This window comes from Andrena cerasifolii, chromosome 12 (assembly GCF_050908995.1).
Source record: "Andrena cerasifolii isolate SP2316 chromosome 12, iyAndCera1_principal, whole genome shotgun sequence".
Taxonomy (NCBI): domain Eukaryota; kingdom Metazoa; phylum Arthropoda; class Insecta; order Hymenoptera; family Andrenidae; genus Andrena; species Andrena cerasifolii.
Window position 1 is genome coordinate 7,117,387 of NC_135129.1, and position 26,009 is coordinate 7,143,395.

The 26,009-nt window shown below is 51.7% G+C and overlaps 1 protein-coding gene across 4 annotated transcripts in view; it reads left to right on the top strand.

The window, feature by feature from the left end:
- Positions 1 to 26,009, top strand: part of Eph (Eph receptor tyrosine kinase) — a 96,813-nt gene that overhangs the window by 19,960 nt on the left and 50,844 nt on the right. For all 4 annotated transcript variants that reach the window (XM_076824316.1, XM_076824317.1, XM_076824318.1 and 1 more), the window contains exon 3: positions 12,567 to 13,598. In XM_076824316.1, the coding sequence (XP_076680431.1) occupies positions 13,469 to 13,598 (130 nt within the window). In that variant the 5' untranslated portion in view covers positions 12,567 to 13,468. The remainder of the gene's footprint in view (positions 1 to 12,566; positions 13,599 to 26,009) is intronic.

Here is a 26,009-nt window from a genome sequence, read left to right on the forward strand (position 1 = left end):
GCGGCCTTTGCGATCGCGTCCCGACGCTGATGGAAGGATCCTCGTCATTCCGAGCACGTATGTTTCGAACCCTGCGTCGTCGTGCTCTCCGTCGTGGCCGTGGTCGTGGTCGTCCACGCTGCCGACGTGTTTTTCGAGAAAATGACATAACGCGGCGCACCAGCGCTCGCTCGCGACTGATGCTATAGTTAGATCCAGACGAATACGCGGAAACGGCCGTGATGAGATTACGTGCCCCCGAATACAACGGGGAAAATTATATCTATGTCGGGATATATATCAAGGGGAATTACAAACGTTGCTACTGTCCTAGCATACAAAAAGGTATATGCATGCAGTTCGCCTAGTAATCGTCGTCGACTAGACTCGAATGACGATTCCTGCCTCGAAATTCCTTGGTTCCCGAGTGCACGGCATAGACAATCAAGAAAACCATTACTCGAATCTAGATATCAGACTTGTAAAGATCCCTCGACGTCTCCTTCTTCTTCGTGGAGGAGCGGATCGATGACGGTGAAAGTTCACTTCCATTTGCTCGTGATCGACGCGCGACCGAGTGTCTTATCTAGCGTGCGGTGAAAGTCTTACCCTCTGGCTGGTTTAATAAGTCGGTGCTCGTCTGGTTTAATTGAAAAGCAAAAGGCCTTGCGAGATCCTTCTACGATCGTTTTACAGACGCGCGCACTCTCGCGAGCGTACCTACATGGTCCCTCTTTCTCATTCCCGGAGGATTAATCATCTATTCAGGCGCGCTGCGCGGCTTTGTCCTTCGGTGACAAAGTCTTCTCGCTGTATCCTCACAATTCTCGACCCAGAAACATCCAGCGTTGTACGGTGTGACGATGCGCGCGGCTCTCGCTGGTCTCCCAAGAATTCCGACTCGCGGCGTTTTTCTTTCTCGATTTTCCACGGCTCTCGTTCTGGGTTCATTGATCCTCCAGTTGCGTGTATTCCGCACACCGGAAGCCCCTCTATAGAGCAATCGTTCTCCACGATGGAGATGGCTATCCGGAATGTGGCGATTCTAGACGGACGATAAAAAAAAAATGAAGAAAAGTATCAATTCCAAGGGAATGCTCGCTGACGAAGGTTAACCGGAGTTGGCAGCGTCGTTAGCCGCGACGAGGGACAATGTCCGTCAAAGTTGAAATAAAGTTACAATGCCAGCGTGTAATAATGTTGTCACTGAGGCTCGTACAAGTTCTCGGTCTCTCCTCCTTTCCAAGGGAATTGTGCGCATTGAACTCGTTGCACGCGAGCCCCTCTCGCAGGAGCTCTGGCCAGCAGCGGAAACGCGTGGCGATAAGTTGCATGGCTGCTGGTGGAATGCATCGCGAAATAGACGAATCCAGGGTCGACGGTTTTTCAGTGGAAATCTCGATGAGATATGGGATGCGAGATAGGTGCGTTGTGTCAGGTGCGTTAGTGGCACTTAAATGGACGGAGGGCAACTTGACCTCGACGCAAGCATTACTGGCGAGTGTGGGACTAATGAACGGTTGCTCGTTAATGGGACGATTCCCCCATTGTGGATCGGCGCGGCGCGGCGAGGCGGTCGAGCCTGGGGGCCGTGGGGCTGCGGGCGGAAACCCCATGCTGCCTTTGCTTCCTCTGGGATGAGTTTGACGCACGGATCGTCCGTGGGACCCCCGTTCACGATCCACCAATCTCTGTGTTCCCTCTGTCGGTCCGTGGACACTTGGGTGTCGTTTGCGGAAAACATCCTCCGAGCGGCCGATCTCATTGCTCCCGTCTGTGCTCTCTCCCATCGAGGAGATTGGAGAAGCGAGGGTGCTCGTTTCGTCCGAATCATCTCTGCCACGGGTTCACGTGACCGGTGATCGTCGAAAACGCAGCGTCATTAATCGTCTTCTGCCCTTTGTTTCTCGCGATTCTCTCCGGTTCAATGTTCAATTTTGCGGCCGGCATATTCGCTCACGGAGTCGGAGCATCGACCGCGCGGGTGCGGCCTTTGAGAAGTTGGATTGCTGGTATTCGAAATGAATTTTTATCGGTAAAGCAGAATAGGAATATATACTAGGTATTTGCATCGGCGCTCTGGGCCAGCGGCCGTATTAAAATTCAGCGAGTCGAACTGGTTCGTTCCTTTGTCAATGGCGCCGTGGATTTATCGCCGGGAAAATTCATCCACGGATATATTCCGTCCCGCTCGAATTTTAAAGCAACAGACGATCGGCATCGTCCCGTGGACGGGCCCTGGTTTACGCTTCGAGCTTCTAAGGAGAGAGATTATCCGGGCGATCTCGATTCCCCTGAAAATCCCCGGGTCTTTTCATAATTCTCTTGGGCGACATAGCCGCCCATCGTCGATCTTCTCGGCGCACAGGGGACGAGAGGGATGAGAATATCCGACAACCACGGTCTTCCACGTTAACTGCTCCAAGGTCGAGCCCCTCGTCGAGAACGAGAGCGGAGTATCTGGTCGGTCAGCAAGATACATCCCGAATCCCGGGGGGATAACGGGGAAAACATGGCGTTCAGGGACCCTCCATATGTCACGGGATGATGCCACCCTAACGTTGGAACGCTGCCTCGTCTGATCAGCGCAAAAATGCGGGGAAGAATGAGCCCGTGGGAGTGGAGCGTCCACGCGCGAGACGCCCTTTCGTAACGAGAAAGAAAAAACGTCGGAGAGATAATCCGGAAGCGGCGACTAGAATTCCGACGACGAATCGCTTCCCGCCGCGAGCTCCTCTTCCAGCGTGCTCCGGCGGGTCCCGGCGACAAAAGAAAGGAAGAGGCGGGCAAACAAATTTGATCGTTTCTGCGGGAAGAAATAATTTGAAGGATGTGCATTGTGCGCGGTCGCACGGCCGTTGCGCCGGACGAGCCTGATAATGCTTCGGGGTGGAAAACAGAAACGCGCGTCCCTTTGAGAAATAATTTCGTTCCGAGAAACTCCGGCGACGGAGATAGGGACGAAAGACCGACAAAAGCTTCAAACTTTCCAGTCGAGGAACTTTGTTCGTTCGCCTGTATTTATTGGATAAAATAAGTGCGCCGCGTGCTTTCGGCGCGAGGAAGGGGTGCAGACGCGGATACGACCCCTGACACGCGCTCTTGCTTCGCTTGATCCTTCGTTAGACGCAATTTAACTTTAAACATTAATATTCCCGGTAATTAAAAAGGGGGTAGGTAGACGAAACGAAATTTCCGAACCTCGCGGCGGTATTCGTTTCGTCGAGTATCCTAGGTTATTGGATTATCAAATTGGTACATCGGTTGGTTCGATTTGCGCGATAAATTGATATTAGGGTACGCGTCGTCGCTGTTCAAAATTCTCAGAGGATTAAGGTTCGATCTGCCCGCGGTGTTACGGCTATCCTCGCGCATTATTAATGTTACTCGTTAAAAAAAACATCCGACCGGCAATAAACAGCGATAACGACGTGCTGCGAGCTACTCGGGGTGGTCCGGAGACCGCCGGCGTAACCGTGGGCCCCGGTATTCGAGGAAGTTATCCGCTGGTTCCAAATATAGAGCAAAAGAAGAAGATCCGCGAGAGGTGAATGCCGCGAGAAGAAGAAGACGAGAAAGATAACTCGACCGAGAGGAAACGAAAGCCATATGGCCCTCTCGACACGGAGCGTGCCTATGCGATACGATACGGTATGGTATGGTACGGTGCGGTACGGTGTCTAGAAAGAAACGCCGTAGGCTAGGGGTGGGTGGTGAACAGGCAGAGTGGGGGAGGGCAAGAGGACGTAGGGAAGTTCGGGGTTCGGGCAGCAACCCTCCGTGAAATATAGGGCTGCTAGACCTCGGAAGGAAAGTTACGAGGCACGCGAGACTCTCGACGGAGAGCGTTATTGCCGCAAAAGACACGAGTATATCACCCACGCACTAGAACTTCCTTCTTTCATCCTCTCTTTTCCGATGGAAAACGCGTCGTTGGCATTTAACGTGGCCCCGGGGCGCGAACGACGAGCAGCTTATCGTCCAGATTAGAGGCGTATAAATTACGGCCGCCGCGCCGCGCCAGTCCCACGCTCCTCCCGCCCCGTCGCTCTCTCTCTCCTCCTATTTTCCCTGTTTCCCTCTTTTTCCACCGACGGAGTGTCCTCGATAGCGGAGAGACCACTAATGGTCGAACTATTTTGACGCATGCGATTGGCGTACAAGACGTTTGTCACCGCGGCAGGATAAGCCGAGGAACGTGGATTACCATTAGCCTATCACCTGCACCGGCTACGCTCTCTTCCTTGCTGGCCTCTCCACCTCCTCTCTACCTCCGGCTACCTCCTCCACCTCCTTCTTCTCGTCTCGCTGTTCTCTTCCTTTTCAGCGTGGTTCGGTCACCTGGCGCGGTGGCGAAAACCCGATAACGGTTTGTTCCGTTGCACCGAGCGAGACGGCTCGGTTTCTGCCGTGGTCAGAACACGAACAGGGCGAGCAGCGGGCACGAGGCTCGCTCCTCGGGATCGCGTGACTGATCACCGATGGACTTGACGGGGGCGGAGAAGGACGCCATTAGCTTTATCATCGGCCCCTGAGACTCGCGTACCGGACAGTATCCGATAGCGCGCCTGGAATTTCGTCCCTCTTTCCTTCTGTTTTTTAGTCCTTTCTCAACTACACCCCTCCATCCCATCGACGTTCATTCCCCGGAAATTTGTCGAGCCGTCTTTTCCCGTCGACGAGGCACAAGCCCAGCGGAGGCGCGAGAAAAATAGACGGATAATCTGGTTAGGAAGCGTATAGGAGGCGATTATCGACGAACGTAGGTACGTCAGGTTTTGTTCTTCTATCCCGCGCATGCATCTAAGCGTCCACTTCCCTTGCGTGAACCGGCCGATTTTACAACTTCGAAGGCCTGGGATCCTGCGGACACCGGCAATCTTCGCGATCCCGCGTAACCCCCGAGCAGAATATGGAGAATCGAAAAAACGAGGGACACGAGAACGGACATTCAGATGCCACGGTTCATTTCCGCGGTGTAGATTGCAGCTTGCGGCGGAAAACTCGCGTCTCGGTTAAACACTTACGGGAAACATTCGCGAATGATAGACGTCGACTGAACGAAACTAGTGAAAGCGAGACGAAAGAGACCTCTGACTCTGGCCAATTACTCGTTTGCGCCTCTCGAGATTTGCGTAGCCCCGACTTATAATTATCGTACGCTTCGATATAACGCTCCATCGGCTCTAATGACTCGTACGTTCTTAATTAAGCTCGAAGGCGAGTCGATCCTTCGCTCGGGACTCGCTCGACGGCGCAGCGCTCGCCGGGCGACTTACTTTCACTCGTTGGAAACGGCCGCGTGCGCATAGTCGATTGCGAAATCCTCGCGGTTGTTCTCTGCGTCGATAGCGAGCCTCTATTTCCACCGGCGACTGAACGAAGAAAGGTACACGCCGCGCGGACGGTTAATGCAGAGTTATTGCGCGAGTAGACCGTCGCCTCCGCGTTTCATGGGAGATTTCGTATTTTCCCTCGATTAGTGCGCGGCCTCCAGGCCGTCCCGCAGTTGGCGCGGCGGTCAGCTATGGGGAGATTCTTGAAACTCGGTTTATTTTTTAGGACAGTGAACCACGCGCGCACACGCGGGGTGGTAGAATGCCAGGTAGTTCAGGACATTCGATAGAATTGTTTGACCGGGGGATAAACGCGCGGCTTTCCCATCGAACACGCGCGGATCACGTAAACAGGATGAATGTTGCAAATATTGTAGGCAACGCGCGAGTGATTCACGGGCTTCGTTAATCGAAACGATAGACGAACGCAGTTGAAAGGCCGTGTGTTGAAGAGTTATCGTGCCGCGAGCGTATCCCCTTGCAGCCCCGATATTTTTGTAACGCGAATTGGACGGGGCGGGGGGCGATGTGTTTTCGCGAGGGAAACAAAAATACCGGAGGATGGGGCCCGCGATCACAGTTAACGCGCGGGGGGTGGTGTACAGCCGACATTATTGTTTTTAATTACGAGCGACGAGGAAAAAAGGGGAAGCCACGAGCAGCAACACGAACCGTAGCCAGCTAGTGCCGAGACGTCGAAAAAATTCTATTATTCTCTGTCCTCCGTCTCGCTCGTTCTTTCTTCCCGAGCGACGCGAGCTTAGGAGAAAAGGAGAAGCGATGCGAACGCGGAGAGGAGAGAGGAGAGAGAAGGAACGTTCTAAATTCAAAGGGCTGTTTTTAAATTCGTACCACCGTCGACCCACCGCAGCAAAACCCGACGAGAAGGACGGTGGGCAGAATCCTTGGAAAATAAATCTAACCACCGCGCCGCACAGTGGGCAAAAGTGAGGTAGTTTGTTTCAAAATCAAAGAACTTTTGATAGAAATGAGATAGAGCGATGATTTTTTTTTAAATTAAAGCACACACACTATACATATATATTTAGTTGTATATTATAATATACTGTTATATAATAAACTCTCTATATGAAATGAATTTCACTGTGGTTTGCTCTCTCTCTGAATGCTTGCTTCTAACTGAGAACTGCAGAATGTTTCGTTCATTTCCAATTAGCTATTCGAGTAGTCCTTTTATGCATTTGTATATTTATTCACGATAAGGAGAACGGACTCTCATCTAGCCTCGCTACAATGTATTGAATCTAAAATCTCAACTTGACTTCTTATCCAACAGTACTTTCCACATAGGAACAAGCATTGTAGAATATCCAATTTATAGGTATGCATAAAAGGAAATCTTTTTTTGGAATGATTTCCAAGTAGCAAGACAGTTTGACAGACAATCCTGGCATAAACTTTATAGGAAAAATATGATATTGCATTCACGACAAAATAGTCGAAAGAATAGAATGTTAGACGTTTTTAATCGAGCAATATACTTAACCGACCCGAAAATTTCAATTATGTTAATAAACAATCGATTAAAGTTGTACGAACAAAATAATGAATCGGCAGAAATTAAAAAATTCGTTGATGAGAAGTAAGGTAAAAAGATTAAATACTTACCTTAATTCATGTGCAAATGACAGCGACAATGACAGCGATACGTCAAGTGATCACGACATGTAAAACATTCAATATTTTAAAATAAACATTAAAAATTCTTATTTTGATTGTGTAATAATATATGGAAATACAATATACCTTAAAACCAGTGGGTTATCAAATCATTTCAACGAAAAAATTATGATTTATTAGTTTATTTCACAAAAATTGATTTTTTTCAAAATCCTGAGGGAGTAGACAAATTTTACGAACGGATTTGAAATCAGCGCGACAAAATCTATGGGAACTGATGTACAACATGTAAAAAAAAAATTCTAACCGAACATGGTAATGGATAAAACATAATTTTATTGTAAAATTTCAAGTTTAACACAGATTTTCAAAGGTAAAAAACGTTCGTACCATAATTTCATTAATTTTCCCATATTCTGCAATCTTTCAGCTTTAATTTAAAAAAAAATCATCGCTCTATCGCATTTCTATCAAAAGTTCTTTGATTTTGAAACAAACCACCTCACTTTTGCCCACTGTGCGCCGCTGCTTCCAATCTCTGTCCCGATCGTCCACTAGGTCGCAGTCTCCTTAAATTCATCGGAAATAGAATTTGTCCCGTAGACGTCTGTTGCGGTCCGTGTCCCGCGACATCGAACCACGATAGGAGAAAAAAAAGTCGGAGTAGAAAAATACGGGGTTCGCCCGGAGAGTTTCGGGAAAATAAAAGTGAGCGTCGTCGAGAATGGCGATCGTCCAAGGTATAATAATTTCGGGGAACTTTCCTTCCTCCACCTCGCCCACCTCGTCCACCAGCACCTTCGCCACTCCGTTTCGTTCTATATATTTTTTTCTTCCCCGTCTCCGGAGTATACGTCTTTCCTTTGTTACGTTTACGAGCCTCCCTGGATCCAGAGTAAAAACCTCCACCCTCTGCCACGCTTCCACCCCCGTTTTTTTCTCTGCACTTGGTTCTCTTCTCCACAGCTCTATATCTCTCTTCCCATCTCTCTCTCTCTTTCTCTCTCTTTCTCTCTCTCTATCTCTCTCGTATCGTCTCGAGCGAGTGGAGCCGTGAAATAAATCCGTATATTCCGGAGGGTCTTAAATTCAAGCGGAAATAGAATTTGTCCCGAGGCGGTCACGGAAGCCAATGGCGCGAGGAGAGGAGAGAGGAGAGAGCAAAGAAATCCGAGGAGTACGGAGGAATGGAGGAGGAGAGAAAAAGGCAGCGGGCATCGAGAGAATCCGTAATGTCGCGGGAAGGAAGCACGCCGTAGAGTCCGTGGAGGGTGTAATGCTGTAGCGAGAGTAGTGGAAGAAGAAATGGGAAGCAGGAAGCTTTCCACGTGCCGGCTTTCCTACTGAAACATCATCGCCGAGAGTGAGAAACGGCACGGCGCGCGGCGGCGGACCGCGGGGGGTGGGGCGAGAATTTAATTTTCTCGCAGGAAAACGAAAACAAACCCGGCTGATTTACGATCGGGATCGAGATGTTAAAATATTCGCGTTGTATTTTACGAGGGAAGCGGCCAGCGGCGAAATGTTTTCGTACCGCGGCAAGAGGAACGAGGTCCGGGCGGCAACGAGCTTTCACGTTGGATTAAAATTTTAAATATCGGCAGAATTTTACATCTCGTCCGTTTCACCCCCCCCCCCCCCGGCTAGGTTCAAAGGACGTTTTATAATGCTCTGTGAACGTGGACCGGGAGGAAGAAGTGCTCGTTAGAAGCGAACGTTGTGTAGCCGCCTCGGTTGCACCTGTTCGAGTACTATTAGAGACGGCTTAAAAATTTCACGAGCCTCTCGAGGCCCGGGCTCCTCCCGCCGCCGAAATCTGCAATTTGGCGGGATCCATCGTAAGCAGCCACTTGGAAAGGAAGTCTACACCGGGAAAGAATAGAAAAAGAACGAGGCCTTTGCACGCTGAAGATGGTGGCCAACCACCTTCTGAGTGGTCGACCCGCTTCCAGACGATCCTCATCCGTGTTTACATCTGCTCCGAAGGAAGCAAAAGTAAGAGAAAAAAGAAGAGGGGAAAAAATGGGAAATCGTGGCTTATCAAAGGAGGCTAGATACTCTTGCCCACCTCCACCCACCCAACCTCCGTGAAACCTGCCGCTCTTCTGTCAGGCTGTGCTCCTCGAGCGGTCCTCTCCTCTTCTCTCTCTCCCCTCCCTCTCCCTCTCTCGAGACACGAAGCTGTTTTCGGCAATTGCTACCGGGTCTTGTCAAAAGTTGAAAGAGAGATGCCGGTGAAAAGAGGCACTACGGATTTCTAGCCCGGCCGAGTCGCGGAGGATGAGGAGGAGCAAGTCGAGGAGGAAAGAGAAGGACGAGAAAGGGCAAGGAGAAGGGCGAGAGGAGAGAACGAGAGCGAGGAGGAGGAGGAGGAGGAGGAGGACATCTTAAATTTTTTACGAGGCCACTCGTGAGCAATGGCAACGGAAGAAGGCAAGCACCGTAGACCTAGGAGGCGCTGCGCGGCTACCAGCACCAGCATTTCACTGAAGTCTGCAATTTCGCGGATGCATCTCGGCTGGTGTAGCTAGAGCAAGAGAACGCGAGGGAAGGAGAGGAAGGTCTTTGCCCGCTTTAGAAGAACTCCTAAAGCGCGCTTGCCTTCCACCTCTTTCTCCCTCGGTCCACCTTCCCTTTCCGACTCTACTATATTTTGGTACTCTAGAATTTCGTGCTTCCTTCAGTCCTCTGCCCAGCCATCTCCTCCTCGTCTTCGAACCCTCCACCTCTCGTACACCAAGTCCTCTATCTCTTCTCTTCCCTTCTCTTCTATTTTCTTCTCCTCTCTTCTCCCTTGTTCGTCTCTTTTCGTCGAAGAATGGCGAGACGCCGGCCAGACCCTGCGGCCTACCGGAGCAAAAGAGATCGACCAAAAGCTTGGCCGAAAGAAGACGGTGGATGAGATGCTTTTCCCTCTCTTCACCCTGCTCCCGCGCCCTGGTAGCTCTCTCTCTCTCTCGCGCGCGCGTCTCATCCCTTTGCCATTCTCTCTCGCTCGCACGTTCTGTCTCGCGGGTTCTATGTGTGCCCGAGAGGGAAGGTAGAGAGAGACGGATAAACGCATGGTATTGATCCTAAAACCCCTTGCGCTCCTCATCCCAACCCAGCTAGCACCCCTTCCTCTACACCGACGAACCCCAAAGTTGCGTTCGGTCTCTCTTCCTCCCCCTTTCTTCTCGCGTCTCCTCCCCCCCTCCAGACTCGGCTAGATGACTGGTTCAGCGACTAGCGCGAATTTCACCGAGCCTTAGGATGCATGCCTCGTGTGTGATGCAAGTCGACCTTGAACTTGGAATTAGTCTCTGGCCTCGTGCGTATCCGCCTGGCTTTTGTCGCTCAAACCTCCCTCTTCCCTCGTTCTTCCACTCGCGCCGCGACCCTTCGTAGCCTCCCCGTCCGCGCGAACGTTGCGTTGCTTCCGTCGCGTCTGGCAAATCATCGGAAGCCAATACCGCTCGCGTGGTCGACAGAGAATGGGCATTGCATTGAAATCGATCGGACGGACGTCGTTGTATTTAACCGCAGAGTCAGGCGCGAAAGGGCAAAATCTACCAGGTAGTCGTCGTTCCCCACGGAATGATCGATACGCGACGTGTGACCATCGGAAGAGATGCGAAAGAACCGAGCCATGCGACGGCAGGATGCAGAGTTATCCCGATAGTGCCTTTACGATCTGGGAGCACGCAGCCGTCCATCCATCTGCCTCGCACCGCGTCATTTGGCACGCTCCATGGAATATCCGGAGAAACAATGATCCCTGCAGAGTCATCCGGCTTAACAGTACAGGTGCCAAACGGCCGTCCGGATCGGGGCCCGAGCCAATATTCGGTAGTTGATTTTCATGAAGCCGCGTCGGAAACGTTTGATATTGCATTGGCGGAACCGAGGGTCGAGCGATCGCATCGGTCGCGTTAGCCACAAAAGGAGCTCGTTTCCACTCGATGAATCTCGGTATACGTGGTCTCGCTTCGCCCCATTCGAAAGGTACCTACGAGTTTACTCGACTCCATTCGACTTCATTCGACTTTATTCGACTTTATTCGACCAGCGGACCGAGGGTGGAAGACTACTCTCGCCGGCCCCGATGAAAGTAAACCACTCGGCAAATCCGCGCAAAGGCGTCTCCAAAGTTTCCCGTTCGACTCGGGGCTTAACTTGATCGAAGCCTGCCTCTCCTTTTTAACCTTCGAGACGAAAGTTGGCCCCGATGGATACCGAGCGGCTGCGACGAGTGTTTCGATCGCCATCGAGTTCTGTGCGTCGCCGTTGGTTAATTATTTCATGAGTACCCTCGCGTTTGTACAGTCGGTGTACTTTCATCTTTACACTGGGCTGTGTTGCCCGTAAAAGTGCGCCGGCGCACAGTGGGGTATTCGCACCGAAAAGCCGGACATGACGAGTTTAAAATTTGCTCAATCTTTAAATTCCCATAACTTCGTCAGAATTCATCCAAAATGAATCAAACAAAACCATTTTAAAGTTTGCGCTGTCTAATTTTTGATTCTTTAAAGTGCTTTCATCGTAATGGTATCTAAAAAGTAAAAATGGCTTTAAAGTGGAGTATATCACATTGTCAAAATTTCCTATATTTAGTTGCTCGCGTGGGCGACTTCGTAATCTCCTTTAACATAAATGAAGCATCTAGCGGACGCCCAGTGAAAGCAAACGTACAGGCCTACGTGATGAAATGCTGCGAGCATCATATCTACTTAACGAAATTAGCTATAAAAATTGAACTGGGACGAATATCGATCCAATTTTTTTGCACCGGGATCACAAATCTTTACCAAATCTGGCGACACCTGCAAAAGTATCGAAACGTGCCCGGAAGTATAACAAAATCGTAAATAAAGTTTTACAATCGTCAAAAATGTTAATAAATTATTAATTATCTTCAGATATTAATTTATATACTAGTATAGATGATGACAGCTTGAAAACTGTTCGAAACTGCTGTTTACATGTACCTAAAAAACTTCTACAATGACAAAGTTTACACAATGCCAGTAGAACACTTGAAAATCACGAATAAGCGAACGCTGTTTCAGAGAGTGGTTGGGATTGACTTTAGATCAACTATACTGCCTTGTGAGTGCACAAATTTAGAAAAGAATACCGATGTATTGTCCCTCAGGCATTCATCTACCTTTGATACTAAAAATTTTACGGCTTACTCAAAATTTTTGAAATTCGCTAATGTCCGGCTTTTCGGTGCGAATACCCCACTGTGCGGCGATTCGAGAGCAGTGCTTCATAAATTGCGAAAGTTTTTCCCGCGCCGCGCGGACCATTTAATGGATCCGAAGTTCGAAACAAAGCGCCGCAGATAGGGACAGGAGGACGCATAAAGCCGCGCCCAACCAGTTAGTACGTCTCGATCTCGATCGTCGAAACCGCGAGGCAGAGCCAAAAAACGACCTCGTCGCGTTGTTTCCATTTAGGGATGTCATTAGGGGCGCTTCGTATCACGCGCGAAAAGGGGGATGGAGACAGAGTCGCCGGTCTATTCGGCTGGCAGGGATCAGGAGAAGGGTGGAAGGGTGGAGAGCGAATGGGGAGAAGGATATTTCGCGGATTTTAATTAATGCGGTTCATCTTTGTTTCTTTCAGACGAGGCAGCCCCGTGGAGTCGCGCGTCTGCGAGAAATTCAGGCGCCGACGGAGGTGCGGGAGGAGCCGCAGCCAGTGAAAGAGAGAGCGGGAGAGAGAGAGAGGAGATGCGACGCATCTCGACTCTCGTCATTAAGAGAAGCAACCCTTTGTAGGTGATACGACGACCGGGGGGGAAAAATCGAACACGTTTCTGGCAGCCGTGTTGCATCGTCGCCCTACTACTTCCGGTTACACCGATATACCCCGACGGGAGCAGACACAGACGGCCGTGAACGTTGGTCGCGAGTCGCGAGATACGAAGAAGAGGGCCTAATCGCGTCCAGATCTGCCACGAGCCTTCAGCGGTCGGCCTAATCGTTTTTAATGGCATAGGGGCAACTTGCTGGCGAGCGTTTTCTTTCGGTGAAGAAGAAAAGAAGGCGGAGGATCACCAACACGTCGGGAATAGACAATAAGAGTGGCTAGCGGCCAGCGGCTAACGGCGGGGGGTGGTGTGTGTGCTGTTTGGGGCGAGGTCTATCGGTGAAGAGCGAGGCTACTGTTCGGAGGGGTAAGAAGCGCCGTTGGGCTGCACGGCGCATCCGGAAGGGTTGCACGACCTGGAGCAGGAGCAAGAGGAAGAGGAGGTGGCAGGAGAAGCGGAAGGTGGAGGAGGAGGAGGAGGAGGTGGAGGAGGAGGAGGGGGAGGAGGAGTTAGTGCTAGTGGTAGTGTTGAAGCTGGAGGAGTCGGGAGGCGACGAGGGTGGTTGCACGTCGTCGTCGCGTGACGTGCGGAAAGAGCAGACGAAGCGTGGAGGAGGCATGAGGAGGAGAGAGTGACGACGCTGCCGGTGCTGCAGCCTCGCACAGATCGTGAGAGGACCGGCGGCCCCCACGAGGACGGTGGGGCTGCGATAAGAATGGCCCCCTTCAATATGGCGGGCGTAGCAGGCCTTCTAGCCACCTGCGCCGCCGCTGCTGCTTCCGCTGCCCACCTTCTGCCGTTGCTGCTGTTGCTGATCTGCCCGCGAGGGACCCACGCCGAACAAGGTAACCCTCTCGCTACCTGTCCTCCTCTTCTTTTCTTTACAGCTCGATTCAACAACGTACCGCCGAACATTCTCAAACTGGTACTCGATTACACACCCTCGTACGGGATTTCCTCCACCCTCCATTGGGACGTTCAACGATTCAGCAACGATCGAGCCACGATATCCAGACGAATTACTTTTGGCCCGCTGCCGATTCGTTGTTGGTACCCGGCGGTACGCTCGTTGAACCATCCTGTACCGTGCGCGCTGCACTTGCCTCTATCTGAGGATCGCCAACCGAGATGATAGTCTCGGACGACACCTCGGGACACGATACACCTATGCGATTGCTACTTCCTTCTGTATACTTAGCCAGATGCATCGATTAAGTCGTACGTCTGTGACCAGACGTACCTATCTCGGCGATTCCCCTTGGAAAGTCTTTCCCTATAGGACGCAGCAGCGTTTGAAGTCGCTCCGCGGGCGACGTAATTAGGTACTAGCTTCTCCGAGAACAAGTTCCTGCGCTTCCGAGTCGCGTTCCCTAGATTTTTCCAACGGGATCCAGACGAGCTCGATCGATAGATTTCTCGATACGGTCGCTGTCCATCTCCACCGCGTACAATAAATACCTAACTTAATTAACGTTATAGCCGGGGACCAGTTGAGTTACCGTTTATCGAGCATTCCGTTTGTTTCTCGTGATTGTACTCCTCCTCCCGCCGTCGATTGCTCCGAGCAGCTGTTGTTGCCTCGGTATGCAGTTGCGTCCGTGGTCCGCGTGGAGTGCGTTTTAGAAACGCGATTATCCCACAGCGTGTTAACGCAATGATCTCAGGTATTGCTATGTATCGTCGAGATTAGCCCGGGTTCCCGTGTGTTTACCGACTCGCGCGAATCGATACGCATTGATATGCACGCTCGGCCCCATCGAAGATGCAGGGAATCGAGCTCCTCCGAGGGAACTCGGTCGATGTTAGCCAAGACTATATAGAGCCTCTCGAACGTACGCGACTTAATCGGTATTCTCGTAGCCTAGTGCGCCGATATTTGCCGAGAACTCGATCTCTGTACTCTGTCGAATATTTACTCGCCCCGAGAAAACTCGCCGAGGAATTTCTCTGCCGGTTGCACCACCGTGGTTATCTAGACGAACGAGAAAGTATTGCGTGGCCTAACGACGCGCGTCCCGCGTTTTTACCATCGGCGATTCAGCAGCTTCCTCGTTCACCTTGTCTCCGTGATCGCTTTTTAACGATCCGACCATGCGAAGACGATGGACGTCGGCAGTGGTCGTGGGTCTTGGTCGTGGTCGTGGTCGTGGACTATAACCGACGTGGAGGGAGATTTATTCGAGCGATGGGAACGGACGGCGGGGCTTTAGGAAGCCGGCTTTCTCAGAGATGGTCGAGGTGAGCTACCCGGAACGTTTTCCATATTTATACCGAAAAGAAGCTGGCGCCCCGGGGTTCTCGATGGGTCCGTCTCTGCACCCCTTCATCCCTCTTTCCACGGGAATAACGATAATTTCGTAATGTGGGCCAATCTTCCGAATTGCGGGATCGTTCGAGGTGCCGGTAGTTAGTGCCGCGGCATTAAAAGGGGATCATTTCGACGCGCTCTCTGGACAGAAAGGAAAGGAGGCGACCGTTGGAGAAGGAGTGGACGGTGGGGATATACATGTAGGTATATAGACGGCTGGTCGAAATTGACCGGCAAACTCAGCGGGGCCTGTTTACTCTACGTGAGCCGATTTCTAGATGAAGGAGAGCGGGTCTCCTCTCCGTGCCTTTTCGGATGCGAGCGGTATCCTACTCGCGATACCGACAGCTAAGGCGAGACCGGGCTCCCTTCTCTCCTTCCACTCTCGTAGATTCTCGTCACGAACGCCGTTACCATTTTGAAAAACTGACCGGAGCATTTTCATCAAATTTTAACGCGGCTGCATCGACGGCGACGCGCAAGCTCGAGCATCACAGCCTAGGAGCTTTTCAATCACGATATTTTCGGGATTGCCGGCCACCCTCCCACGCTGATTCCTCGGGTGGCGAGTATTCTTGCGGCAAGTTGCTGCGCCGTGGTCCTTTGGGAGTTGCTTCTGTACGTAACGCGTTTAATGGAACTTGCCAAGGATACACGTTCCCGGTGGACCGTGTCTGCGCAATGGAGACGACTAACTTCGTTTCCTTGGACCTGCACGAAACCCGAGCTCCTCGTTACCCTTGCCTATTCGATATATCTCGGCTCATGCCTTCCTCTCCTCGACTTCTCTCCCGTTAGTAGGTATATCTCTGAATTTCATTCTTCCACCGGACCCCTGAGAGAGAGGATCGGCTACTCGTATTACCGTATCCGCCGCGCCGCGCCGCGCCGGTGGACTCGTACACATCGATTCCACTTGAGGATAAACTCGCGGCGACCGCCGAGCGAATTTGTCTAGCCAACAATTTTCTAATGCCGCGGACGTTGCCTGGTCGCATCTGTCCCTCTCACGGGCATTGAAAATTTAAAAGCAACCGGGAATAGAGAAGCAGAGCTGTTTCGGGATCGGTTCGATCGACAAAGTCAATTTTTGTCGGGCAGTCTGGACAGAGTTCGGGGGTGTCTTTCCATCGAATCGAGCAAACTCCTCAGAGGGTTCAGCCGAACGCAATAACACGGTGGTCGAAACTCGATTACTTTCTACAGGGACGGGCAGAGCTACTCTGAACCAACGTCATGGTTCGTTCGCTAGGTGGACTCGCTTAGGGCTCGATTTACTCCGTGCCTCCACCCTCGATACTCTCTCTCTCTCTCTCTCTCTCTCTTTCTCTCGTCCTCTGTATCCTTTCGGCGATTTCCCTTTAATCGTGGACCGTAACGAGACCCGACGAAACTGGCAGATCGTCTAATACGATTTCGATGGACGCGTTCTCTTCCATCTCTTTGGAAGAAAAATCCATCAGACTTTTGTGGAGGAATCTAATTTACGCCCGTCGGTTGTTCGTTATCGAGGAAATAAGATAAATGAAATGTGGCGAACGGAATTGCTCGGACGTACGTGGAGTATCCGAGACGCGTGGGGAGCAGGAAGAAGAAGGGGTCAGAGTCGTATAAACGGGGAAATGGAATTAACTACAGCGGGAGCCGCGGCGTGTCTCGGTCAGGGGTCCAGCGAACGCTAAGGCCGCAAGATCGGGGCTGCGGTGACGTTAACAGCAGAAGCTGGAGCAGGAGCAACAGCGGGCAAAGTCTCGGAAGCAGGTCGAAGCAGGGAGGCAGTCCTCTACCGAGCAAACTCGATTGCCTCCACGAAAAAGGCAGAAAGACTGTTTGGAGCTGCGGTGGCTCGGTGGCTCGGTGGCTCGATGCTTCGATGGCTCAGCTCCTACCTACTTCGGATCCCTCTTTCTCTCGGATCCCCTCGGCCTGTTTGGCTCTTCTCTTGCTTCGTCCCTGCTGGCTATATCCTCGTTTCTCTCTTATTCTTACTCCACGGGGCCACGGTGAGTAAGAGACGCGGCAACGCCGCAGGAATGCCCGGTCGGCCAGCCCACCTCGTGCATACCTGTACAGCCTACTACTCCAGGTCCAGGTCCAGGCCGTACGAAGCCTGGCAGCATCCTATCGAGCTGACAAGGACGGACTGAAACTTGCCCCCTGCCGTCCGAGCGACGAAGAGCCAGCCACGGCCAACCAGCAGGAACGCCGGAAAGAGAAAGCAAGACGGCGGAGAGGCACAGACACAGGCGCGAGCACAGGCACAGGCCCAGACCCAGGGCCTTTGGTGCGTGCTGCTGGTGCTGCCGCTGCCGTGGCTGCTGCTCGCCGCGGCTCTTTCGACGTGTTTGCGTGCGTTCCGCTGTCTCTTCTCACGGCGTACGTGTGCCCGTTCCCGAGTTCGTGTCCTTTTGTACGCGCCTATGGGCATGGGCGCGCGATGCCGCGGACCGTGCAGCAACAGTGATAGAGACCCAGCCGAGCCCGCGCCGCAGCGTTCCGCCAGGTGTGTGCGTGCGCCAGCAAAAGATCACACGGACGAATGTAGGCTACTCTCATTGACCGAGCCCGAGAGAAGTATGGCTCGACTCCGAGAGCAATGGAGATGGAGACACGCGGCCAGAACGGGACAAGAAGAATCCTGACCGATCGAGGGACGATCCTCCGCGAGGAAACCGTCGCCCAGCGCCGCCGAGGATGGCTCGGAGCCGGCCCTTCGGCCACCACGCAATCCTCCATTAAGTCGAACGTCCGCAGGAATTTTCGAAGCGGTACCGTGCACCGAGTACAGTTACCTACCTACCTTAATCCCGAGGGGACCGATTGTACAATATTTTATTCGCGACGCTCTCCGGCAGCTTCGACGCCACTCCAACTTACATTAGACCCGTTCCCGCGATATTCTTCCTCTCGGCGTGCTTATTCGTCGCGCGAGCCGCGGCAAGTCGATTTAAATATTCGATACGCCCCGTCGCGACGCAATATCCATCCTCGCGTCGCCACCGTGTGACAAAGGTGCGGTAGGTATAACGGGCCCGATTAAAAATCAATATTTCCGGTGGGAAGGCTCGCCTGGATCGGACACGACCGCGTCCTTCGCTTTTAATGCCAATCTTATTTGGTTTCGGGGCAATAGCCATCAGCTTCCGCGGTGATCGCGCTACCGCGACAAAAGCGAGGTCATCATCGGTGGTCCCTTTGCGAACCGGACCGTCCCTGCGACCGCCTCTACGTCGCTCCATTCCCCCTGGGACAAATGGGTTCCTTTGGCTCCGGCTACGTCCAGGCTAAAAAACCTGCGGCCGGCACGTCTGTGTGGTCATTATCGAACGGATGTTGGGAAACTCCAGTTCTCGGTATTACTCAACGATACCTATTTACTCTTGATTGTCGGACCAGTTCGGTATAGAAGCTGTCCCAGGTGTACCATACGATAGATAGGTAGACGTTTTCTTCGCGCGAGGGCAATTGCTCCGCTCGCGATCGGAATTTCGTGTACCTGCTCGTTCGTCTTCCGCGTCGCGAAAAGTCGGCACGCTTCAAGGCGCTGCGTTCGTAGGAGGGCAGGCAAGCCAGAACGGCCCTATGGAACGCGTCGGGAAAGACCCGCGATGCTGGGCGTGTGCGTAACCCGGCGCAAAACGAGGATCGCGCGAGACGAAACGCGATATGCACGCACCGGGAACACGAGTGAGCATAAATTTTAATCGCCGAGAAAAATCTCGAGCAGGAAGGACGGGCAGAGAGCGAGGCTGGATAAGGAAAGGAGCAGACGGGTATAGAGATATATAGAGAGGTTAGGTATGCCGACGAGTAAAACGCCTCTCGAATAGCGGGGCTCCAAGTACGAGAGGCAACGACGAGCTACGCGGAGGAGAGCCCGGATTACGTGTTTCGAGCTCTCTTGAGCTCTGCGAACCGCCAGAATTTCCGCGATCTTGGCCAACTTTTCAGCGGAGGCAGGCGAAAAGCCGCTGGTCGAACGGGATCCACGCGAACGTTTTCCATGGAAGACGAACGTTAACTCGGGTCTAGGTTCCAGTCGAATTGCGCTTCTAACGTTTTTAATATCGTTTACCAACGGTATTCTCCCGGGCGGTCGAATTGCCGCGGAATTTCATTTACATAGAAGCCCAGGGCGGAGGATATTTCAGGAAACGGACAGCTCGATTCGGGGGAAGGTAGGTGGGTGCGGAAGGGGAGCAATGTTCCCCGAACGAGGCGTATACATCCGAGCAGATATCGGTGGATTCGTGCATTTTGCACGGGGTATTCTTTGCCGGTTCGCACCCCGTTTTCCGTCTCCGTTCCGTCCGCCCCTCTATCCAGTTTTGTCTCTCGCGCCAGCTTTTCTTCGATCCCTCCCTCGCCCGTAAAGTCTCTCGAGGCGTCGCGACGAGGGCGTGAGCGTCGGCTGGTTACATTTCCTAGCAGACCATTATTTCTCTCTTACACCCACGCCGTGCCCTGGCCTCACGGACGCGAACCTACACGAGCAGGGCTGCACCGCGCCGACACGCACGCAGGTAGACTGCATTTTCTCCCCTTTTACCCCTGCTACTACATTACCTTTCCCGTGCAGGGAGTTAGGAGGGTGTCTCGCTGCATATTAATGAAAAAATTTGTGACTTCCCTCCGTCATCCAGCAGCCGCATCCGCGCGACAAGCAGAAGGAGAAGGGATTTCTTTCTCTAGCGGCGCGCCAACACGCTTGCGTGTGTCTGAACGCCGCGTGAATCTCTGCTTCTCCCACGACCCTTTCGTTCGCAATAAATGAACGCGCGCCGTGCCCCGTCCCGCGTGCCGGCGCTACTCCAAAAATAATAAATTTCAACGAGACGACTCGTTTCTGCTCGCTGCACGCCCGCCGATGGCTGCTCTCTTATCGCAGCGCAAGAAAATCGTATCGATCCCATTTCCGCTGACGAGTCACGCTCGCCGAATCCGGGGAGTTATCGGGTCGCGATGCCCGCGCGCGGATAATATCTCTCTCGGGGACGTATCGTGTCGTTGGCAGCGTTATCGCGCTCCAAAAGTCCACGAAAGTTGCCGCGAATTTCGATCGAGCCGCGCGTGTTCACGGATAACGAGAATCCGCTTGTATGTCCACCGCGAGCCGACCGCGTATCTGCCGTAACGCGTACGGAAAATTCGGGTAGGCACAGATGGAGACGAGGACGAAGAAGTCGCCCAGCAGATAAGAGGAAATTGTGGAAGAAACCGAGGGCAGCCACCGTGTTTCCCCGGTGTACGTCACACAGCCAATAGAATTTTACGAGGCGAGATAACCCAAGGTTGTTTTTCGTCCCATTGTACCCGGAGGCCACCATTAATAATACAGGTAGTTGGAGGCCGGTGATAATATGGCAGACTGCCGTGCGCGAGGAATATAGGCAGGAGAGAGAAGTGGTAAAAGGGACCCCTAAATTTTCCCTTTTCCGAGATAAAGCGTTCCTTTCTTTCGCTTCTTGCCTCCGCACCTTTCTCTCCCTCTCTCCATCTTTCTCGCTCTCCCTCTTCCTCTCTTCTCCTTTCGCGGCCAGGATAGGTCTATTAGCTCTGCTGGTGGCTTTTACGACCAGCCAGCTACCGTTACTTTTGCTTTTCGTTCGAGTTTGCGTCGCCGCGGAGCGCGGAATCCCTCGCGAGAACTTCCTTATTCTCGGAAAAGCGCCGACAGCTAAACGGAATACCGCTCCTCGGATTAAAAAGTTAATGATAAACGACGAATCGCGCGATTGCGGTAACCGCCGCGATCTTTCCGCCTCCGTCGCCTCCGCTAATGATTCCCGGGAGCTGCGACAATGGCGGTCGATGGGAAGAACAAAGACACGGATCGGGACGCGATCGCGGGAAAATTAGCCAGCTTCCCAGGAAATAAGACGTTAGAGATAGCGAGGAGCGTAATAAGGCTGTACAAGGTTCGGCCGAGCGCGGGATAAATGGAATGTCCAGATCTGGTACACGAAGGTCTCGCGCTTTCAAACGAGTTTGATAGCGTGGCCGTGTTGTTGCGGAGCGCAGGTGCTCGCCGATGTATCTCCCAGGCGGCATAATGGACCCGCGTTTAGGAGGCAAACGGCTGCGTTTACAGGCTACACGCTCGACGAGGCAGAAGCGTTCGAATTTCCGCGACAGGCTACGCGCAACTCCCACTGCCTCCAAACACTCAACCTTTCAGATCCAGCCGAGATTTCGCGACTCGAACGTTGCACCGATCACCCGTCAGAATCCCTCTCTGATTAGCAAACGCTTCTGCAGCTCTATCGAACAAAGAACGGCACTCGAGCCAAAATGGAAGGCGAGCGGGTGCATACATAGATATGTATATAATATTATTCAATTTGTGGGGAATATACTATTAAGAGCAAACCCCGTGTTGCTCTGAAATAGAGGTTTATTTCGTTATTTACGCGTTAATTTACATTATGTACAAACTCCTTACCTGAAATAGAGTAACGACAATTAAAGTCTATTCTTTAATGGTCAATTCCCCTTTACACAACTTTAAACTAACAACCTGATTAATCTTATACTTAATTATCGTGACCAATTAATATCTTTACACGTGACTCTTTTAAGATACCTCTCTATCTCCGCCGTGCACGGCAGTTTGCGTTACAGACGCTTGGGGCGCGGTAAAATTTGACTTAAAGCAATACATTTTCTTTATATGTATATGTGTACGCGGAGAGAGAGCGATAGCATCGGGCGGATTATGTTTTTCAATTATGATAATACCCGAGTGAACAGGGCCGGAGGCCTCCGTCTCCTCCTCGCGGCAGTATCGTCATTCGCGAATAGCAAATTGCGAATGTCCGTAATCCTCGTGAGATTGTAACAGCGGTGTCCGCGTGCAGCTCGATTCATCTCGACGGCCGGCTCTGTCCGCCGCCGGTAGGTAATTACTTTTAATTCGACCTTCGTCCAGGACGGGCGTGGAAAAAGGATCGGGAAAGGTGATTGAATTAAGGCGCGATACGAGCGAGATATCTAGGCCGACGAGCTCCCTCCACGGGATTAGGATCGTGACTTTTCTCCGAGCCGCCCGCGGTGGGGTCACGCAAATGGAGGCTGAATGGTAACTCGAACGTGAAACGAAACGAGATAAGTTATGCGCGCGGATGACTCAGGTTTCTCGTTATTTCGGATCGTGTCGTAAAATCTCCGGCTTAACAACGCGCGCGGGAATATAGTATACCCCTCCCTCTGCCACGGAATTAAAAGATTCCTCGCAGCGGAGAAGAGAGGGCGAGGGCGACAGAACGGGGAAACGCTGGGGGATCGGCCGAAGCCGCAAATATTTCCTTCGAACGCATTGCTAATGAACGTCACGCGACTCGCGCTGATTAATAACGGGCTGCTCCACGAAATCGAGAAGCCGTCGCGGCCGAATCGATACGCGCTTCCGAGAAAATCCTCCCCTAGAAGACTCACCGGCCAACTGCATCTGCTGTTCATTGGCGATCGGCGCGAGTGCATATTTCTGGAAAGTAGGTACACGTTTGTACGATCGCCTTATCCACGGACACAGTGCGTGACTCACCGAGGCTTCGTCGAACCGGCCGCTTAATACCTTAACGATAAAATAAAGCCGCGGACGATGAGCTGTTCACGGTGACGATCACTCCGAGCGGACAAAACACGCGCTGTCCGCGAGCGCGAGCGGGGCACCGAATTCGATTAATGCACGGCTGCCTGGGACGCTCGCGAACCGAGCAGAAAGGACGCTTTTGATTCCTCCCGGGGTCTCCATGCAAATGAAAGACAAAAAGGTAGCCGCCAAGGGAGGGAAAATAATCGTAATCTCACCGGGCGGTCGTAAAAAGGAGAATAATGAGTGACCTGCTAATAAAATAATTATAATATTGGGAGGCCAGTAATAGATTCTCGGAACGCATTAACCGGTCGAGATAAATCGCGGTCGCAGGGTGTATGGCGTGTATACCTACCGGAGGGGAGAGAGTGAGAGAGAGAGAGAAAGCTGCTTTAACGAACGTGTGCAGGGCCGTTTCTGTGTGAGACTTGCCACAAGATCGTATAGGTTCTCTCCACCTCTGCTCAGGCGTTGCATGCTGACTACACGCGAGCGATCGAGCACGTTGCAGCGGTCGCTCGCTCGCTGGCTCGCGCTGGTAGCGGAGGGAACGTGTCGATGTCTAATATTCTCGGTATGTGAAATTACCGAGAGGCATAAATTGCCGATCGGACAGGTGGCCGACAAATGGACTCGAGAAAACGGAGACACCGCTACCGCGAATCGGAGTACTTTCCGCCCCGTCCCCTATCGCGGTCATTTTATTAATTAACTCGCGTGTCCGTGTGCGCGCGTGCCCGTGTTCTCCTGTACTCGCGCGTCCCGTATAATCCACGGCCGATATCGGCCGAGCGGTAACGATCCTCGAATACCTAACAGTATCGCCGCTAGTAGAATTACTGATCCGCATAAATTTCCAATAAAGGTTTCGTTGCGCCGGCCAGCGCCACGCCGGTCTATCAATTTTCCAGCGATTTCCGCCGCGATCGCTTCGACGAATCGATGGACCCGCTGGGGGAAAAAGCGTAAAAAAAAAAGCGACCGAGGTTATAACGAGGAATTTATAGCCGGTTGACGAGTTGGGAAGACATGGATCGAATAAAAAATGGGGGAACAGAAGCAGACAGGGCAGAGGGCGGGAGGAGGCGGATGCGGAGGTGGAGGCAGGACGTGTAGGACAGGGATGATCCGGCGCGCTTTTGTCTCGTGGTGCGGGGTTTGATAACGGCCGATGGGTTATACGGGACGATTAATTTGATTATTGTGGTCAGAGGCTAATTTGCATGCTAATGCGCGCGCGGATCGATGATGAGGGGCGGTGAAAACGTTCGAGGAAAGAGAGAAGGAAAAATGGGACTTGGGTATCTACATATATTCGACGGACGGCCAGGTAGATGGTGCAAATTGCTCCGGAAAAAAGATTCGAAGGCTCTTTTTGCGGCAAGTTGGGATCGAGACCTAACTGGTCGCGGAACCCCCGCACAGTGGGACGGATCGACGTTTAGGTAGGCATTCAGTTCATTTCTTACATATTTCATCATTTAATGAATATAATCTAAGATTACAGGTAATGTATTGTACAATAAATACAACGATCATTTTTTTTCTCGTCGCTCTTTTTAATAATGGGACTTCAAGAGTCCCTTCATGTTGATTTCCATATATATACATCCATATATATGGGACGGGGCTTATTAATACATTATTTAGAACATCTTGATTTGTCATTTTTCGGCTGCTCGTTTTGCGTATAATTCGCAGTAGTTTTTAAAATCATTATTTCGGGCGTTCTGGGCTTCCTCAGTTAAATATTCTAAAAAAAATTTTAGATTTCCATTTTTAGAAAATGACCAGCTTTTACACATTGGAATAGTTTTAGTTAGTCTTTTTCTTGTAATGAAAAATATAAACACTTATATTCTATTGCCAACTTAAGATTTTTTGTTACCATTTTCGTATTTTTAACTTTAAATTACACTAATTGAGTAATGTTCAAATATAATAATAATGAATAATATATGTTGGATGTGAATTTATTAATAAGCCCCGATCCATATATATGGATGTATATACATGGAAATCAACATGAAGGGACTCTTGAAGTCCCATTATTAAAAAGAGCGACGAGAAAAAAAAAGATTATTGTATTTATTATACAATACATTACCTGTAATCTTAGATTATAATCATTAAATGATGAAATATGTAAGAAATGAACTGAATGCCTACCTAAACGTCGATCCGTCCCACTGTGCCCCGGTGCCGGTTTCGCATGGCTCTTTAAGCTAATGAATTTGATTGCCGTTGTTTCATCGCGGCCGATTCTTTCCCAAAGGGCCTCTCGCGCCGAGTGATTTAGATGCTAATGCGGGGAACGGTGACGCGCGCGGCTCGCGACCGGCCAGGAAAGACGATGCTTCGAAGCGAGCGGAGGGTGGTGGGATAAATTAAAAGTCAGCTCGGCGGGACATGCTCGCGCGCGGCCCGAGTAGTATCGTCGCCGTGTAGTCGCGCTAAACACCGCCCAACAAATTTACGAGTCGGAGAGAGACGTCACTGAGAAGTTTTATTTATCCATCCGGCTGAACGTAGGCACCTACATCACCGCGTGCACAGGAACAAATAAGTATTTCGATGACTTGGCTTCCATCCAGCGAATGATGGATGCTCGGCCTCGCGACACCGTTGTTTTCACCTACGTCCCCCCGTTTCGCGTTTACCCCTCAACTTCGTCCACGCATTCCATCCCCCCGGCCGGGTGTTCCGGTACTCGCGTTTCGTGCCAGCTCATCGCGTTGTCTGTCGCGCTTGTGTCCCTCCGTGCGTCGCGAGGAGGAAAGGAGATTGAAAGGGAAACAGAGGGCGGGGAGCGACGAAGCGAGGCGAGAGCGGGAATAAAGGTGAGGGTGAAGGCAGTTGGGCCGAGACGGACGGGGGAAACAAAAGGGAGGGGGCTGCACTTGAAAAGCACAATTGAAATTCAAGATCCATATGCAAAGAGCCTCGCGAGAACCGGCGGGGGCCGGGGAGAGCCGGAGGACCGTTCGGGGGGGTGGGAGAATGGGCGAGGGCCGACAAGGGAGAGGGAAAATTATAGACGGAGAAAGAGAGAAAAAGGTAAAGCGACTGGTAATCTAACATCTCGTGGACACGCGGTATCCAGGCTGGATCCTCTCCTCCGAGCCGTTCCCCTTGTATGTATCTCCCGATTCATCCGCGGCCGCGTCACACCGTCACCATTGGGACCCATATTGTTTAAATAATTGATTTAACACGTGTACATACATTATGCGCAAACATAATAACGCTATGTAAATGGTAATTCCAGCGAAGGCTGGCGTGCTGGCCCCCATCGTAGCGTGGGCCGAGCCACCTTCGGAACCCCTTTCACCCTTCTCCGTTGGTTCTGGCTGT